The sequence below is a fragment of the Bombina bombina genome, chromosome 3 (assembly GCF_027579735.1).
Source record: "Bombina bombina isolate aBomBom1 chromosome 3, aBomBom1.pri, whole genome shotgun sequence".
Classification (NCBI taxonomy): Eukaryota; Metazoa; Chordata; class Amphibia; order Anura; family Bombinatoridae; genus Bombina; species Bombina bombina.
The window spans coordinates 404531696-404550022 of NC_069501.1; the positions used below are offsets into that span (position 1 = coordinate 404531696).

The 18327-nt window shown below is 37.6% G+C and overlaps 2 protein-coding genes across 4 annotated transcripts in view; one reads left to right on the forward strand and one right to left on the reverse strand.

Annotated features, from left to right (window-relative positions):
* The window catches only part of AP4B1 (adaptor related protein complex 4 subunit beta 1), a 140169-nt gene extending 136672 nt beyond the window's left edge, over nt 1–3497 (reverse strand). The window contains exon 1 of one of the 2 annotated variants that reach the window (XM_053706575.1): nt 3408–3497. The gene's annotated coding sequence lies outside the window, so the exon portion shown is untranslated. Of the gene's footprint in view, nt 1–3332; nt 3378–3407 lie in introns of those variants that run through there. The other variant, XM_053706574.1, reaches the window with a different exon arrangement.
* Nucleotides 3498–3561: 64 nt separating this feature from the next.
* Nucleotides 3562–16887, forward strand: DCLRE1B (DNA cross-link repair 1B). 2 transcript variants are annotated; one of them, XM_053704664.1, is made up of 5 exons: nt 3562–3697; nt 4654–4876; nt 6847–7012; nt 8978–9160; nt 14307–16887. In XM_053704664.1, the coding sequence occupies exons 2-5, from the start codon at nt 4688–4690 to the stop codon at nt 15365–15367; spliced, it is 1599 nt and encodes a 532-aa protein (XP_053560639.1). In that variant the 5' UTR covers nt 3562–3697; nt 4654–4687; the 3' UTR covers nt 15368–16887. The 2 variants fall into 2 exon arrangements, with proteins under 2 accessions (XP_053560639.1, XP_053560640.1); XM_053704665.1 differs by lacking the exon at nt 4654–4876 and having other exon boundaries at nt 3569–3697.
* Nucleotides 16888–18327: the final 1440 nt, after the last annotated feature.

Below are 18327 nucleotides of genomic sequence, written 5' to 3' on the forward strand. Positions count from 1 at the left end.
TGAGTTAAGGAGCAGCAGTCTTAAGACCGCTGATTCTTAACTCCTGTTTCCGGCAAGCCTAAAGGCTCGCACAGAAACAGCAGCATTAGGGCACATTCGGCCCTTAATAAATCAGCAACTATGTATTTTTTTTATGTTACTACTAATTTACACAGAGTAAACTAGCCCCAAGTATTATTAATTCTCTTCACTCACTCTGCCAATCCCCCTCTTCTTCTCCTCTTACTGACACTCTGCCAATTCCTCTCCTTTCTCTTACTGACACTCTGCCAAGGCCCTCTCCTCGTTTCTGACACTCTACCAACCCCCTTCTCCTTCTCTTTTCAGACACTCTGCCAACCCCCTCTCCTTCTCTCACTAGACACTCTGCCAACCCCCTCTCCTTCTCTCACTGACACTCTGCCAACCCCCTCTCCTTCTCTCACTGACACTCTGCCAACCCCCTCTCCTTCTCTCACTGACACTCTGCCAACCCCCTCTCCTTCTCTCACTGACACTCTGCCAACCCCCTCTCCTTCTCTCACTGACACTCTGCCAACCCCCTCTCCTTCTCTCACTGACACTCTGCCAACCCCCTCTCCTTCTCTCACTGACACTCTGCCAACCCCCTCTCCTTCTCTCACTGACACTCTGCCAACCCCCTCTCCTTCTCTCACTGACACTCTGCCAACCCCCTCTCCTTCTCTCACTGACACTCTGCCAACCCCCTCTCCTTCTCTCACTGACACTCTGCCAACCCCCTCTCCTTCTCTCACTGACACTCTGCCAACCCCCTCTCCTTCTCTCACTGATACTCTGCCAACCCCCTCTCCTTCTCTCACTGACACTCTGCCAACCCCCTCTCCTTCTCTCACTGACACTCTGCCAACCCCCTCTCCTTCCCTCACTGACACTCTGCCAACCCCCTCTCCTTCTCTCACTGACACTCTGCCAACCCCCTCTCCTTCTCTCACTGACACTCTGCCAACCCCCTCTCCTTCTCTCACTGACACTCTGCCAACCCCCTCTCCTTCTCTCACTGACACTCTGCCAACCCCCTCTCCTTCTCTCACTGACACTCTGCCAACCCCCTCTCCTTCTCGCACTGACACTCTGCCAACCCCCTCTCCTCCTCTCACTGACACTCTGCCAATCCCCTCTCCTCTCACTGACACTCTGCCAATCCCCTCTCCTCTCACTGACACTCTGCCAATCCCCTCTCCTCTCACTGACACTCTGCCAATCCCCTCTCCTCTCACTGACACTCTGCCAATCCCCTCTCCTCTCACTGACACTCTGCCAATCCCCTCTCCTCTCACTGGCACTCTGCCAATCCCCTCTCCTCTCACTGACACTCTGCCAATCCCCTCTCCTCTCACTGACACTCTGCCAATCCCCTCTCCTCTCACTGACACTCTGCCAATCCCCTCTCCTCTCACTGACACTCTGCCAATCCCCTCTCCTCTCACTGACACTCTGCCAATACCCTCTCCTCTCACTGACACTCTGCCAATACCCTCTCCTCTCACTGACACTCTGCCAATATTAAAAGGGACATGAAAACCAAAATATTATCTTTCATGATTCAGATAGAAAATATAATTTTTTTAAAAAGTTCCAATTTACTTCTATTATCACATTTGCATTGTTCTTTGTTGAAGAGATATCTAAATAGGTAGCATACACATGTCTGGAGCACTACATGACAGGTAATAGAGCTGCTATTTAGTGCTCTTGCTAATGTATAACATTGTTGCAATACTGCTGCCATATAGTGCTGTAGACACTATAGAACGTACTTTTCTGCTTTTAAACAAATGTTAACAAAAAAACAAAGAAAATTTGATAATAGAAGTAAATTGGAAAATTGTATCTTCCATCTAAATCATGGAAGAAATTATTTGGGTTTTATGTCACTTTAACCTCTCTCCTCTTGCACTGTGATAATACTAACCCATCTCTTTCTCTCACATTCCGTCAATGTTAACCCCCTCTCCTCACATTCTGCCAATATTAACCCCTCTCCTCTCACATTCTGCCAATATTAACCCCCTCCTCTCACATTCTGCCTATATTAACCCCCTCCTCTCACATTCTGCCGATATTGATCTCTCTCCTCTTACATTTTGATAATAATAACCCCTCTCCTTCTCTAACATTCTGCCAATATTAATATCTCTCCTCTTACATTCTTTTAATATTAACCCCTCTTCTCTCACATTCTGCCATTATTAATCTCTATCCTTCTCTAGTATCCTGCCAATAGTAATCCAGTTGCAGTCTGACAATATTAACCCCTCTCCTCTCACATTCTGCCAATATTAACCCCTCTCCTCTCACATTATGCCAACATTAACCCCTCTCCTCTCACATTCTGTCAATATTAACCCCCTCCTCTCACATTCTGTCAATATTAACCCCATCCTCTCCCATTCTGCCTATATTGACCCCATCCTCTCCCATGCTGCCTATATTAACCCCATCCTCTCCCATTCTGCCTATATTAACCCCATCCTCTCCCATTCTGTCAATATCAACCCCATCCTCTCCCATTCTGTCAATATTAACCCCCTCCTCTCACATTCTGTCAATATTAACCACCTCCTCTCCCATTCTGCCTATATTGACCCCATACTCTCCCATTCTGCCTATATTGACCCCATCCTCTCCCATTCTGCCTATATTAACCCCATCCTCTCACATTCTGTCAATATCAACCCCATCCTCTCCCATTCTGCCAATATTAACCCCTCTCCTCTCACATTCTGCCAATATTAACCCCTCTCCTCTCACATTCTGCCAATATTAATATCTCTCCTCTTACATTCTGTCAATATTAATCCCTCTCCTCTCACATTCTGCCATTATTAATCTCTATCCTTCTCTAGTATTCTGCCTATATTAATCCCTCTCCTTCTCTTGCAGTCTGCCAATATTAACCCCTCTCCTCTTGCAGTCTGACAATATTAACCCCTCTCCTCTTGCAGTCTGTCAATATTACCCCTCTCCTCTCACATTCGGTCAATATTAACCCATTTCCTCTCATATTCTGCCAATATGAAACCCTCTCCTCTAACTGACACACTTCCAATATAAACCTCTCTCCTGTTACTGACACTGCCAAAAGTAACCCCTTTTCTTATCTTACTGATACCCTTCAATTAACCCTTCTCTCTTCCTCTCAGTATCTCCATAAGACCCTCTTCCCGTATCAATGACACTAGCCTATGATATACTCTTCTCTTGACACTATCACATGGGGCCCCCGCTTAGTGTTACTCACTCATAAGCCCCTCTTCCATTCTCAAACAAGCAAAACATTCGCATAAGACTTGTGACTTAATGACACTAACCGCTCTCCATTCTCTTGTCAAATGCTATCAGTGAACTCCTCCGGCACTTATGTAGTTAATTAAAAAATTGTTTACCTCTCAGCCCTATGGTCTCACGCATGTCAGGGTCTGGCAAGACAAGTCAAAGCTTCTTATTGGGCTCCAATCGCTGCTGCAGCACTTCCTGATTCCTAACCCAATCACAGAACAAGCTAGAACTCGGAGCATGCGCATTGACAGCCCGGGCTACACGAAAGGGAAGCTGCCATAATATTGAGACCAAGAACGTTAACGAAGTAATGAGTTTCAATTGACACAGCCTGAGCGTGATCTTATTTAGAGACCATGAGCACAAGCAACTTGCACTGCAGCGGTGATCGTAAGATGTAGGTTTAAGAACGCAATGTTATAGAGTTGGGTCCCTAAGGGTTATGTTGAAATAAGTATCTAAGTATCCAGTGATGCTTAAATTACTTAGCAGTGACAGCCATATAACAAATATCGCAGATTTTATTCAGTATCAAGTTGCTCGAAAAATATTAAAAGCCACTGGTGCTTGATATTCACGTTTATTAGTAGTATCTGTCTCTAGCTTGTTGACACCATTGTTGGAAAAATACTTTCCATACGATTTCCCTTACTTAGGTACTAGCAATTTAGAAACCGAAACTGTTAATAGCGCTCAGGTTATATACACCTAACTATATACACCCAAATATATAAAAAAGGTAAACAGAGCATGATAAATTTGACCCTCCCCAAAATATATTTGCTAGAAATAAAAAAAAAAATTACACCAGCTGTGGGTTTCATTATAAAGCAGCCTGAGATGTATTGCACAAAAAATATTTTATAAATAATACAAATAATTTAGTGTTTATTTTTATGATGGTTCAGTACTTGCTTACATAAAATGTAGCTGCTATGTTACAAGGGGAGCGCAATCAAAAGCACAGGGTGTGTTATTTTTTGTGAATCATGTACAGTCTGGTATTACAAATGGAAGGTTAAAGGGACATTAAACCTACATTTTTTCTTTCATGATTTAGAAAGACCATGCAATTTTAAACAACTTTCTAATTTACTTCTCTTATCTAATATGCTTCATTCTCTTGATATCCTTTGCTGAAAAGCTCCACTTGAAATCGAGGCCATAGTGTTTATTACACTAGGTCTGTACCATGTAACTAAACAGACCACATAAAGACCTATGTAAACAACTTTAGATTGAAGTCCAGCTTTCTAGTTATAATTTTTTTCATCCCCCACACATAAAGAAATGAGGACCCCTGATAGTTTGCATTAGTTTAATTGCTTTTTATGTTTTCATACATTTCTTTAGAAATTAATATGTGCTAATCTAAGGAAGGCATATAATGAATGGGGCAGTTTTACCAAACACTCCCATCGCGGTGGATTTCTGGTACACCAGACGGTGCAGCCATGCCCGACTTTTCTTCCTTTCACACATGCATAGCGACCATACCATGGGCTTATCTTCCACATGGATGCATCCCCTATACTGCTCACCTGTCACTGCAAAGATTCTCAAACACAAACTACAGGTATGTAAAGTTCAGTTGTGCCGTACTATTAAAATATAGGATGGTGATCCTATTACATACAGTTGCTCCTGTTCTATGTATGTAAATATGCAAGGGTATCTGAGATTAAAAGTTACTAGCCTACTCAGTGTTAATGATAGGCAAAAGCCACATTTCTTACTTTTCTGCTGCAATTTCTTAGTCACCTGGAACTAGTGGAAATTTCAAGCCCTGTAGACATTTTATTCCTATAATTTTTATGTTTTTGCATAAGTCACACGATTGAGCAAGGTGACAAAAATTAAACTGATTCATATTTTCATTTACTAACTTTTTATAAAAAAATATAGGTATAAAATTGTTAAAGGCACTCTTTACCCACATTTTTTCTTTTGTAATTCAGAATGAGCATGCAATTTTAAGCAACTTTCTAATTTACTCCTATTATCATTTTTTCTTCGTTGTCTTGCTATCATTATTTGAAAAAGAAGGCATCTAAGCTTTTTTTTGGTTTCAGTACTCTGGACAGCACTTTTTTATTGGTGGATTAATTTATCCACCAATCAACAAGGACAACCCAGGTTGTTCACCAAAAATGGTCCGGCATCTAAACTTACATTCTTGCATTTCAAATAAAGATACCAAGAGAATGAAGAAAAATTGATAATAGGAGTAAATTAGAAAGTTGCTTAAAATTTCATGCTCAATCTGAATCACGAAATAATTTTTTTGGGTACAGTGTCCCTTTAAGGGGAAAATTGGCTAAATGTGGAACTATAAAGTGAATGATTCCCTTTTTGGTATTTACCATGCTCACTGTAGAAAATGACACAAATAAATGTTTTGTTTTTCCATATAGTGGCTTTGTGCTATTTATTGGCATTTGCTACAAACTAATTATTTTTTGAAAATGTAGCTTCCAATCCTTTTTACTACTTACACCATACAGGCAAGGCAAGTCTTTATGATAAATGTTTGATTTAGTTCAAAATAAAAATAACTTTTGTGAGTTCCTGAAATTCCTTTTTAGTTTCTGTAAAAGACTACTTCAGCAAACGGTTGTGAAATGTTTACTGTGGTAGCTAAGGAGAACATAGGAACTAATGATATTGGAGAGAACTTTTAGTACATTTAGCCCATGGAGATTTGGTGTAAAAGCACTACTTTATACAGCATGTTCATGGAAATCTTCTGAAGTCTGTTTGCACAATAAAATAAAAAAAACTTTATTAACACAAGTGAATGTGTGACAAGGGTTTCCTAGAATATCACTTGTAATCTTGATGGATCAAGCAATGTGTGCTATTTACTTCCAGCAATAGTCTTCCTTTTACCAATTTTATTTAAAATTTGTCACATTTATATTCAATAACCATTTGTGCTTGTCCTAAAAACCCTTTCAGATCTATGAGGCACATCACTGTGCTCTAATGAGCTTTGTCAATCTATAATCAAGTGTTTTCGTTTATGCGTATGCCACCCCCTGGAAAAAAATGGGGGATTGATATTGTCTATCAGAAGTTGTTACTTTGCTACCTGCGCAATCTTGTGGTTAAGGGATATTACTTTTTTATTTCTTATTTAATTTTACATCTAAAAGAGGACATATAAAACGTCAACATTTTCTGTGCTGAAAAGTTTTGTTTTTATGCTTGTATGGTGTGTCACATTCAACTAGTAATTGTAGGATTCTTTCGGCCATTTTGCATTCTAATTTAAAGGGCCATTATAGTGATACATTTACATGTTATTTTATCACTAGCGACACTGCAACAATATGTGTTAATAAATGAGAGGATGTCATTTTATCACTAAAATGGCCCTTAAGCAAATGCTTTTTTTCAAGGTTAATGTTCCTTCAATTTGAGCACTGGATTTGCAGTTTATTCGTTAACAAATGTAGCTGTAAATCCAAAGAAATGTAAGAAATTGCAAAGTAGTGTTTTATACAAAAAAAGATGTTTAGAACATATTGAGTTTTATTCTGCCAGGTTAACAGCAAATGGATCAAGCCCTTGGAAGTTGGAGTATGTCACATGTTGCCATTGGATGATATTGGGGATGAGACCGTGTCTGTCACTTTAATAGATGCCAACCACTGCCCAGGATCAGTTATGTTCCTGTTTGAAGGCTACTTTGGTACTATATTATACACAGGTAAATTCAGGACATTCGCTTATTTTATTATGAATGAATTACATAAATACATTTATTACATTTACTCTCCTGCCATTGACTTGATAGTTTCAAAGTTTTTTTTCTACTTCATTGAACACCAGAGATTTCAATTTCTGATTATTTTCGTTGTCATCATGAGAATAAAATGGTCATACAAATTAGCATTATGCTTGTAAACAGTACTGCAAACTTAAAATATTCAATAGTTAGTTTAGTCTCAGTGGCGTATTTAGGTTTTGTGCACTCAAAATTCTGCTCCCCCCCAGGTTTTAGGCCATTTTGCCATATTTTTGTACTTTTAATTTTTTTTATTTTTTGTCAGGGTGTAAAGTTACTTTTTTGTTTTTACGGTGTATATGTGTGGTGTGTGTATATATGTGTATGTGTATGTGTGTGTATATATATATATATATATATATATATATATATATATATATATATATATATATATATATATATATATATATATATATATATATATATATATATATATATATATATATATATACCAATTACTAAGCAAGAAGTATGCTTATTGTTTACAAATAAATAAGTGGCGCATGACATACTAATTGGCATCATCAGGATCTCATTAATAAGGAGCGCACAAAATGCACAGCCTGAGTCACTGGACAGTTTCTGCACGCACCACAAAGTAGTCCCCCTTTGCTTGTCAAACTCCGTGCCCAGTCTTGGTTACAACTGTTACAACAATGATGTGCTGTTGTCTGTAATTATTCTCACACACTGTCAAGAGCACATTGGCTGCTTGTTGGAGGACAGAGGCTGAAGGTTAGGGCTGATTGTCTGACACCATGTCCCACATCAGATGAATATGCTTGGCCATCCATCCTGCCTGAGTGTTCTGTCACTGTCTGATATAGGAAACTGTGAGCTCTGCAGAATACTTTATAGGAACCGTTCTGTGTACGCAAGGGCAGCTTTGTTACATCTATGTCAGAGACAGTCTTTGACATAGATGATGTTCCAAAGCAGCCCCCTTGTATACAGGATGGTTTCTATAAAGTATCCTGCAGAGCCAGTTTTCTGTATCACACAGTGATAGAACACACAGGAAGGATGTGCGGCCAAGCATATTTATCTGAGGTAGGACCAGTCACTGGACTAATCGCTGAGCCAACTAAGCACATGCTAGCCTCTAGTGCTAGCCCACAGTCACACTGAGTCAAACATTGAGCCTGTCCTAAGTGTATCTATGCGGGCAACTTAATTAGGCAAGGGCAAGGCAGGCTCAGGCACTTTCTATTTGAATTTCCTGTAGATGAGTCTGTAAGTGTGATGCCATGATTTTGTGACCTTCACAATACCAAGTGCTCCACCTCTGCCCCAGGTAGGAACATTTACTGCAGGCAGCAGCTACATAGCAATCCAAGCTGCAGGTTGACTCAAAGAGGCGGAGCGGATAATGGAGGTCCAAGGTATTCTAGTTACAATCAATATCATTTAGTGATCAGGCACAGCCCCTGGACAGCAATAAAGGGCTGACTCTTGATGTAAATATGCTGCCCCCAATCTGCTGCCCAAGGTAATTGCCTAGTCTGCCTAGGCCATACTATTCCTCTGATATGGATAGAGAGATGAGATAGATGAGAGGGAGAGAGATGTTTCTCCCCAGGAACATTTCAACGGCTGCTTTTACTGACCACCCGGCTAAAGTTTTAGACAATAAGCTAGAATTATTTAATATTGTTATTTGTTTCCACAATGTTTATTCCTCAACTTATCATTAAATACATTTATGTTAAATTATGCAATTAATTTGTGCGTTGGATAGCAGAAAATATTGTAATATTAGAAAGTATTAAATGGCTCCACCTGGCTACTTTATAATGCCACCCACCTGGGAAAATTTTCTGTGGAGACCACTGTATATATTTATATTTGAACTTCCTCTGCAATAATGTTGTATTATTCTACTCTCAGGTGATTTCCGTTTCAGCCCATATATGTTGGATAACCCACCTCTTAAGAATAAGATGACAATTGATGTTCTGTATTTGGATAATACAAACTGTGATCCAGATCAAGAATTACCGTCACGCCAGGAAGCAACTGAACAGATAAAGAACATTATCAATAAGCATCCTGGACATGACATAGTAATAGGTTAGTCTACTACTATATACTCTCCACAACTAATACAGTTTTTGTGTATGTGTCTTTCTTTATATGTCTGTCTCTAATATTTCTCTTGTTTTCTCATAGAGCCCAAACATATGAAAGAGCTCTTTCATTTCCTTTTATATAACTTCAATCTCTACTTAGTTTTTTTTCTGTATGTTGAATACTGCAAGCGTCCAGCCACCCACTATCTGTTGTTGGGAACTCTACATGTGAATGCGCAAAATGTCCCAAAATACATGCACCTCTGTGCACATCAGAGGATTATCCCTGGAGTTTTTACAGAGGATTTATATGGTCTTTGGCTCACTGCCGCTATCCTTCATTTAAATAGATGAACAGTGCTCCTTTTATAACATAGTATATGTTAAAGGGACAGTATAGTCACACTGAAATATTCATGATTCAGATAGAACATGCAATTTTTTTTTTTTGTTGAAATCGCTTTTATTACCAAAGTCATATAGTACAGTTTTACAGTGATGTTACAAATATCTCAATAACTTATAAAGTAGTTATTTTTATATACAACTTATAACTTTAACATAAAAAGAGAATATAACAAAAAACAAATAAATAGTCACATCATTCACATTTGAGATTCTTATGTAGTATTATTTGCTCCCACTTCAAGTGTTATGTCACTACATTTAATGAAAGGTTTGGGGATTTGGCTCAATAGCATGGGGGAGAGACTTATTTCTCTTAGAATGTACCCTGGGAGTTATTTTTGGCTTTCGTGTACATGATAAAGGGTTCCCAAAGATCAATAAATTGTTCTTGGGTGGATAGTAAGTCCCCTGCTGAGCTAGACATCCTGTAAAAGTATTCTATTTCCTGCTCTATTAAATGGAAACCTGTGGGTTCTGTTTTCCCAAATCTGGCTATGACTAACCTTACTGCTGTACATATCAGTGCTATTAGCTTGTGTTGTTTTGATGCGAGCGCCTTTATTGGAAAGTGTAGAAGCGCGTGTTCAGGCAGGATTTCTATTTCTTTCTCAAATATTTTACTTAATAAGGAAGCTGTGCTTTTCCAGAGTGGCTGGATTTTGTTACACTGCCACCCCATCCTCTAAAGCAAAGGTTATTTTTTTTTGCCTACAATCTTGCATAGTTTAGAGGGATAAATATACCATCTGAATGATGATTGTAGGTAGTTTTCTTGTAGTGAGGAGTTAGGGTATAAGGAAGTACCTTGTTTAAGTGTTTTTAAAGCGATACTAAACCTACATTTTTTTTTCTTTCATGATTCAGATAGAGCATGGAATTTTAGCAACTTTCTAATTTACTCCTATTATAATTTTTTCTTTGTTCTCTTGCAATCTTTATTTAAAAAGCAGGAATGTAAATCTTAGCAGCCAGCCCATTTTAGGTTCAGCACCATGGATAGCGCTTGCAAGCATAACCCAGGTTCTCAACCAAAAATGGGCCGGCTCCTATGCATCATATTCCTGCTTTTTAAATAAAGATTTGCATCATATTCCTGCTTTTTAAATAAAGATAGCAAGATAAAGAAGAAAATTTGATAATAGGAGTAAATTAGAAAGTTGCTTAAAATTGCATGCTCTATCTGAATCACGAAAGAAAAAATTTGGGTTTAGTGTCCCTTTAACCAGAGTTGGATCGCCATTCTTTACTCAATTCATTCCCCCCCCCCCAAGGCAGAACATGCTGTGATCTGAGATGTCATTGCAGAAAATGCAGCATGTCTGTAGAAAGAATAGGACACAGGAACTGTTAGCTGTTTTGCTTTGCAATGCTGCTTCGCATCAAGCTGTGCTTTGGCTGCACTCAGTAAGTTTTCATTAACACAGTGCGACCATAGTGAAGCGCTGCTGAAGAGAATAGTCAAATATTGAGCAGGACTGGTTCACAAGGATTTTTTTTTAACTCCGCCCCCTTGTCTTACCTCGTCTGCAAAGCTGCGACTCCTGAATATGACATTCTTGTGAACAATGCACCTTTTTTATTACTACATTTTTACCTTATAATTATATGATAGACAAGGAGCAAAGGAAACACATTTATTCAACAGACATTTTAAAAAATTCAAGTCTTGTTTTTTTTTTTTTCTCTGCAGCTAATTTGCAATGAGATTTTCAGCTGCAATATATATTATAGAACTTTACAAATTGCTTTATTCTCCAGTTAAACAACCCCCTGCAATTGAGTTGGTGCTTCAGTGCATCTGCCTAATACAAAATTGAATTTCGTTTCAAAATTACCTGCAGAAAAATTTTCACTAAAAAAGAATCTCATTGCAGAAAGTGAAACAAAGTTCTGCCTCTGGGATTTTCCCATTTGTGCATAATAAATGTTTTAGTATTGGGGTCAATTATGTTAAACACAGGATACAAGCGAGCTATTGCTCCTTTTGTCTTCTTTTTGCTAAGCAGGTAGGGTTATGTAAAGGTAAATGTCCTATGACTTCTAGCACTTTGGATCTCAATTGTAGATAGGGGAACCAGGTGTGTCTGTCAGTTGGGTACTGTTGGTTTGTTAAAAACTTCCCGTTAACAAGGGTATCCGCTATTCTGTACAAGCCTTTGCCCATTTGCTTTTTACAGTTTTATCTATCGAGGTGTTGAGGACTATTAATGGGGCAGCTGTTGAAATAGTGTTTAGTAAAGTATATTTCATTGATGTTTTATCCCATATAAATAAAGTGTGGGAGATAGCTATGATTTTTTTTTTCTCTAGTTGAGGTCTGTGTGTTTTAGGGGGCCATAGTATTTTAGATATATTGTCTATTCCAATGATGTCAGCCTCTAGTTGTATCCACTGTATGTCACTAGTGACATTATGCCACAGTGCAGTGCCATTCTTGTAGCATTGTAGTAGAAAGTCAGATGGGGAATTCATATGCCTCCTCCAGTTCTGTGTCGAGTCATTATGTGTCTATTAATCCTAGCTCTTTTATTATTCCATATAAAAGTAAGTATATCCTTCTGCAGATTATTAAATTCAATAAGCGGCACAGAGATGGGTAGGGATCTAAACAGGTAGAGTAACTTGGGGTGGATTGTCATTTTGGATGCTACTATTTGGTCTAGTAGTGATAGTTTATAGTTGACCATTTGGCCATGAGCTGCCTAAGGTGTGTGTGAATAGGGGTTTGTAATTTTGCTGGTAAAAGACATGCACATCAGTAGTAAGCTTTATTCCTAAATATTTAACAGTTGTTTTTTTTTTGCCCATTTAAAAGAAAAATTGAGTTCTAGGATTTTTTTAGTAAGTGTTGGAATGTAAATACTCAATGCTTCACATTTGTCTTCGTTAATTTTATGAGAGCATGCAATTTTTAAAGGGACATAAAACAAGTTGAGATAGAGACAAAATAATATAATATGTACTTTAATTACTTTACCTGCAAATTTATTCTGCAGTGGCTCGCCATTAACCCTTTCTTTTTAGTTTCTGAATTGTAAAGCTCTAACTCCCCACACACAATTCCTTTTTATGGCTGTATCTATGTTTATTTGGTAAAATGTAAAAGTGAATAGGGATTATCTGCTGGAGCATGCCTAGAAGCTGTGAACTCAGTTGAAATACAATGCCTGTGTCTAAACACTGATAAGGGGGGTGGAGTGAGCTGTTCCAGGCAGTTTAGCTATGTAATTCATTTTGCTTATTTTTGAAAATTATTTTAAAATACTTGCCAGCAATTTGTAAACAATTTTTTAATGCAAACTATTTTAAATTAATTAGTCCTTTTAGGATATGCACAGATCTCAACCTGTTTTATGGCACTTTAAGTAACCTTTTTAATTGACCTCTATTATCAATTTTACTTAGTTCCCATTTGACTTTACTGTCCCTTTTAAATGACATATTTGCCGTTGGTGAGTAAACAGTTCCTTTAAATACGGTAGAATTGCATAGTTGACAAGTGCATAATAAAAAGGCATTGCAATAGCACCTACTCTGAATTTCAAGTAAGCAGTAGATTTTTTTTTTCTTCCATTTGCCAGTGTTCTATCAAATTTTCTTACTTATCAAATTTTCCTACTGCGGCTAATGCGCAAGTAGTACCAAAATTATTATCCAAATAAACAGTACATTTAAATAGTATATCAAAGCTAATATTTTGAATAATTAATGATATATGTTGTCCCCAGCATGCGCTTTTTGTGCAAATGGCTTTCAGCAGAGCGCTTCCTCTGTCAAATTTAGCTACCCAAGTACTACGCATGCGCTAGTCAGAAAATCTGAAAGAACACAAGCTTTTTCAGATTTGTCTACCTCTTGAGTCTGCATGCACACAACTCCTACCCTGCTAAGTGTGTATTTACATATGCATGTCAGCACATTCCACATATCAGCTGTGGAATGCCATGACATAATTTGAGCATTGATATATATAAATAAAATAATGGTATAGTGCAGTGGTTGCCAACCGCGGTCCTCAAGGACCCCCAACAGTCCTGGTTTTCATTATAGCTGAACCAGTGCACAGGTGAAATAATCAGCTGATGGATGAGAGCAGGTTGGTTACAGATCAGCTGATTACTTCACCTGTGCACTGGTTTAGCTATAATGAAAACCAGGACTGTTGGGGGTCCTTGAGGACCACGGTTGGCAACCACTGGTATAGTGTAAATCCACTGGGTCTGCTGAAAAAAATAACAACAATATATATATATATATATATATATATATCTCTATATCTCACTGAATGACCTACAGTGGAGCTTAAATGTTAGCAGCATCTAAAAACTTTAGACAGCTCAGCATTTAAAGGGTTAAGCAATTCAAAGAGGAAAAAGTGCAATGTGTTCTTTGTACTGGTTAGGGACTGAATGATGAAAAGGGACCATGTGAAGTCAAATTTGTAAAATTTTGTTACTTAGATTCAAATTACTATATACAGACATTTTGGCTTGGGTATAGTTTTTTTTTCCCTTAATTATTTGTTAGAAATGGTATCTTGAAATCAAATGTGACTTTATATAAGCAAGATGTAAAAAACATTATTGGTGGGCCACAGGAGACTTAAGGACCATGCAGCTTTCTAAGCTTTCCCCTGCATCTGCATCTTTAAAGTAGTTATCATATCAAAATAAAGTAACTAAAACAGCAGTTGTTCATTTTCTGCTTCCCTTACAACATTCTTCTTTCTGCTTTTGAAGGACTTTACAGCATTGGGAAAGAGGAACTGTTGGTTGAATTAGCCAAGACTTTTCAATCTTGGATTGTTGTAAGCCGTCAGAGACTTGAACTTCTTCAACTCTTGGAACTAGAAGATGTTTTTACAGCTGAGGAAGGAGCAGGTAGAATCCGTGTAGTTGATCAATCAGAGGTTAAATTTTCCAACATGGTCAAATGGAATCAGATTTATCCAACAGTTGCTATTCTTCCCACCAGTCGCAAAGTAAAAATCTGGCACACAAATATCCATGTAGTTCCATACTCTGATCATTCATCCTTTAAAGAACTTGTTGAGTTTGTGTCAAGAATAGACCCTTGCTCTATCATTCCTGTGGTGAAAAAGCATGTATGTGAGACCCTTTTCCAACAGTATTTGAGTTCTAAGAACGATAAAAAGCATGTTGTTAAAATTCCTGAATCTGTGAAAGCCTATATGATAAAGCAGAAGTCATTTGGTACGTTAGAGACAAAACATATCTACAAGGCATCCTTGCCTAGACGTGGACCTCGAGGTGTGGAGTTTGAGTCCCCTGAAAAAAGCGTTCACGGTGCTGATGACTTTTCTGACCTTAAGGATAAACAGAAAAGCACTCCAAATTCACAGGAAAAAAATAGTCATTTCTATTGGAGCCATGATATTGCGGATTTAACCTTAGATATAGCAGAAAAAATAGGTCAAACATCCCTGGATGAGTCAATGGTGCTTGTGTCAAATCGAGATAAGACTTCATCTAAATCATCAAGTTTGATAGAAGAAATGCCATCAGCAATTTCATTTTCCCCCAAAGAAGGAAATGCCACTATAATGTCAAATACTTCTATGCTTTTTCCTGTAGCTACATCTAATGTTAGTCCCGACATCTGCACAAATCAAAAGAAAGTTTCACATTACTTTCACACCAAAAGAACTGACAGTGAGAGACCTACTTTAACATCCAGACTGTCTATGTTACCAAGGAAGAAATGGAGTGATTTCGGACCTCAGACATTTGATTATCGTGTTGAGAGATATTTTCAAGCACTTCATTCAATAAAACCGTAGAACATACCAAATCAATGATAATCCATGCACTTAACCCATGAATATATTTATTGTACTGTGTTGTTATAAATTATATTTACAGAAGTATAACGTGACCTTTTTAAAGAGATAGTGAATTCAAAATTAAACTTTCATGATTTTGATTTAACTACTTTTCAATTAACTTGCATTATCTAATTTACTTCAATATCTTAGTATCTTTTGTTGAAAAGCATACCTAGGTAGGCTCAGGAGTAGCAATGCATTGCTGGGAGCTAGCTGCTAATCGGTGGCTGCACATATATGCTTCTTCTCGTTTGGCTCACCTGATGTGTTCATCTAGCTCCCAGTAATGCATTTCTGCTACTTCAACATAACATTCCAAGAGGATGAAGCAGATTTGATAACGGAGTTAAATTGGAAAGTTTATATAAAATGGTATGCTCTGTATCATGAAAGACAAAAAGTGGGTTTCAAGTCAGGCTCAGGTTCACCCATATCATACATTTCTTAAAGAAATGCCATTTAAAACACCTTTTTCTATATAGGAGGTTGTTTCTAATACATTGTAGTGTTCTTTAAATGTTATGGACAACTACAGCTGTTTTATTCTTACAGGTACTTGAAGTTAAAAAATGTTACCAGATGACCTAACAAACCTTGGTGCTCATTTTTGATGTTGGGTAACACCCTGTCTAACAAGTTAGCTAGAAGCATATATTCTTTTTAGTGGCAACTACGTAAATGTAAGTACTGCTCAGTAATACATAGTGCTGATCTCTGTGTTACCGCATCTTTATTTGTACATTGTCCATTATTTACTTTAAGACACACTATTCTCATAATTGAAGATAATTCTGAAGCTATTTTATGATTTTTGGAAGATTTAAGGGACATTCTTGCAAAAATTGTATAGCCTTACTAATTAAAGCATGTGGTATTTGCATTATTGACCCTAGATAATTGTGGTTCTCCAAAATGGTTAATCAGCACTGTTTCTTGAGAAGAACCCCGCTTTTATTTTTGGGGTTTTGTGCTTGCCCCTCCCCTCATTGGTTAACCGAACATGTTTTGCTTGGGATCTGAAATGCTTACAGTCCCTGTGCACAAATGTAAATGGAAAAAAGGATAGACACACAGGTGAACAACGTCATATAGTTGGAATGCTTTTTCCATCTCATATTAATTGATAGAGTATTAATGAATGTGTAATTCTATAGAGGGTAAATATCAGGCTAGCAAAATGAGAAAAAAAAAGGCACCCTCTTCTGGAAACATTTTTCATCTGTAAGTAATAATGTTAACTCAATGGATTTTTTACACTTTATTTGAAATATTTTTCTTTTCTCTTAAATTTCACATGAACTAAATACAGGTTGATGTTTTTTTTTTGCAGGGTTAACCAATAATTCAAAACATTAAAGCAGATTTATATGTTAAATATGTGTGTATGTACAGTATATGTGTGTGTGTGTTTTTTTTTTATCTACTACTTTACCAAAATGTAACATTGTGAAGTAAATAAAGAATGTTTTTTAGAATTGTTTTTTGTATTTTTACTTTGAAGAGTTTCATAGTTACAAAAAAAAATCTTTTTAGAAGTGTATGGATATTGATTATATACCACATTTTTTGGTATTTAAGAGTGTATATTAAAGGGACATAATACTCATATGCTTAATCACTTTAAACTGATGCAGTATAATTGTAAAAGGTGACAGGAAAATATCACCTGAGCATCTCTATGTTTAAAAGGAAGATATTTTACCTCACAATTTCCTCAGCTCAGCAGAGTAAGTTCTGTTTAAAAAGTTATACATCAGCTGTTGCTCAGCTGCAGGTAAAAAAAAAATGAAGAAATGAAAAGCAGCCAATCGGCAGTGCTGAGGTCATGAACTCTTTTACTGTGATCTCATGAGATTTCACTTCACTCTCATGAGATTTCATAGTAACCTTCCTTAAACTGAATAGGGAAATAATATTTGAGTGCACGAAAGCTCACTCCCTTAGCTGTCCCGGCATCAGACATACGCCTAGATTTAGAGTTTTGTCGGTAAAGACCCGCGTAGCTAACGCCGCTTTTTTTCCAAACGCACCCTTAAGACAACGCTGGTATTTAGAGTTGTCTGAGGGGCTGCGTTAGGCTCCAAAAAGGGTGCGTTGAGCCGAATGTACCGCCACTTCAACTCTCAATACCAGCGCTGCTTACGGTAGTGGTAAGCAGCTAAAACGTGCTCGTGCACGATATCCCCATAGGAAACAATAGGGCAGTTTGGGCTGAAAAAAAACCTAACACCTGCAAAAAAGCAGCGTTCAGCTACTAACGCAGCCCCATTGTTTCCTATGGGGAAACACTTTCTAAATCTGCACCTAACACCCTAACATGAACCCCGAGTCTAAACACCCCTAACCTTACACTTATTAACCCCTAATCTGCCGCTCCCGCTATCGCTGACACCTGCATTATATTAACCCCTAATCTGCCGCTCAGTACACCGCCGCAACCTACATTATACCCATGTACTCCTAATCTGCTGCCCCTAACATCGCCGACCCTATATTATATTTATTAACCCCTAATCTGCCCCCCCAACGTCGCCGCTACCTTACCTACACTTATTAACCCCTAATCTGCTGACCAGACCTCGTTGCTACTCTAATAAATGTATTAACCCCTAAAGCTAAGTCTAACCCTAACACCCCCGTAAATTAAATATAATTTTAATCTAACAAAATAAATTAAATATTAACTAAAGTATTCCTCTTTAAATCTAAATACTTACATGTAAAATAAACCCTAATATAGCTACAATATAACGAATAATTATATTGTAGCTATTTTAGGATTTATATTTATTTTACAGGCAACTTTGTATTTATTTTAACTAGGTACAATAGCTATTAAATAGTTATTTACTATTTAATAGCTATTAAATAGTTATTTACTATTTAATAGCTACCTAGTTAAAATAATTACAAAA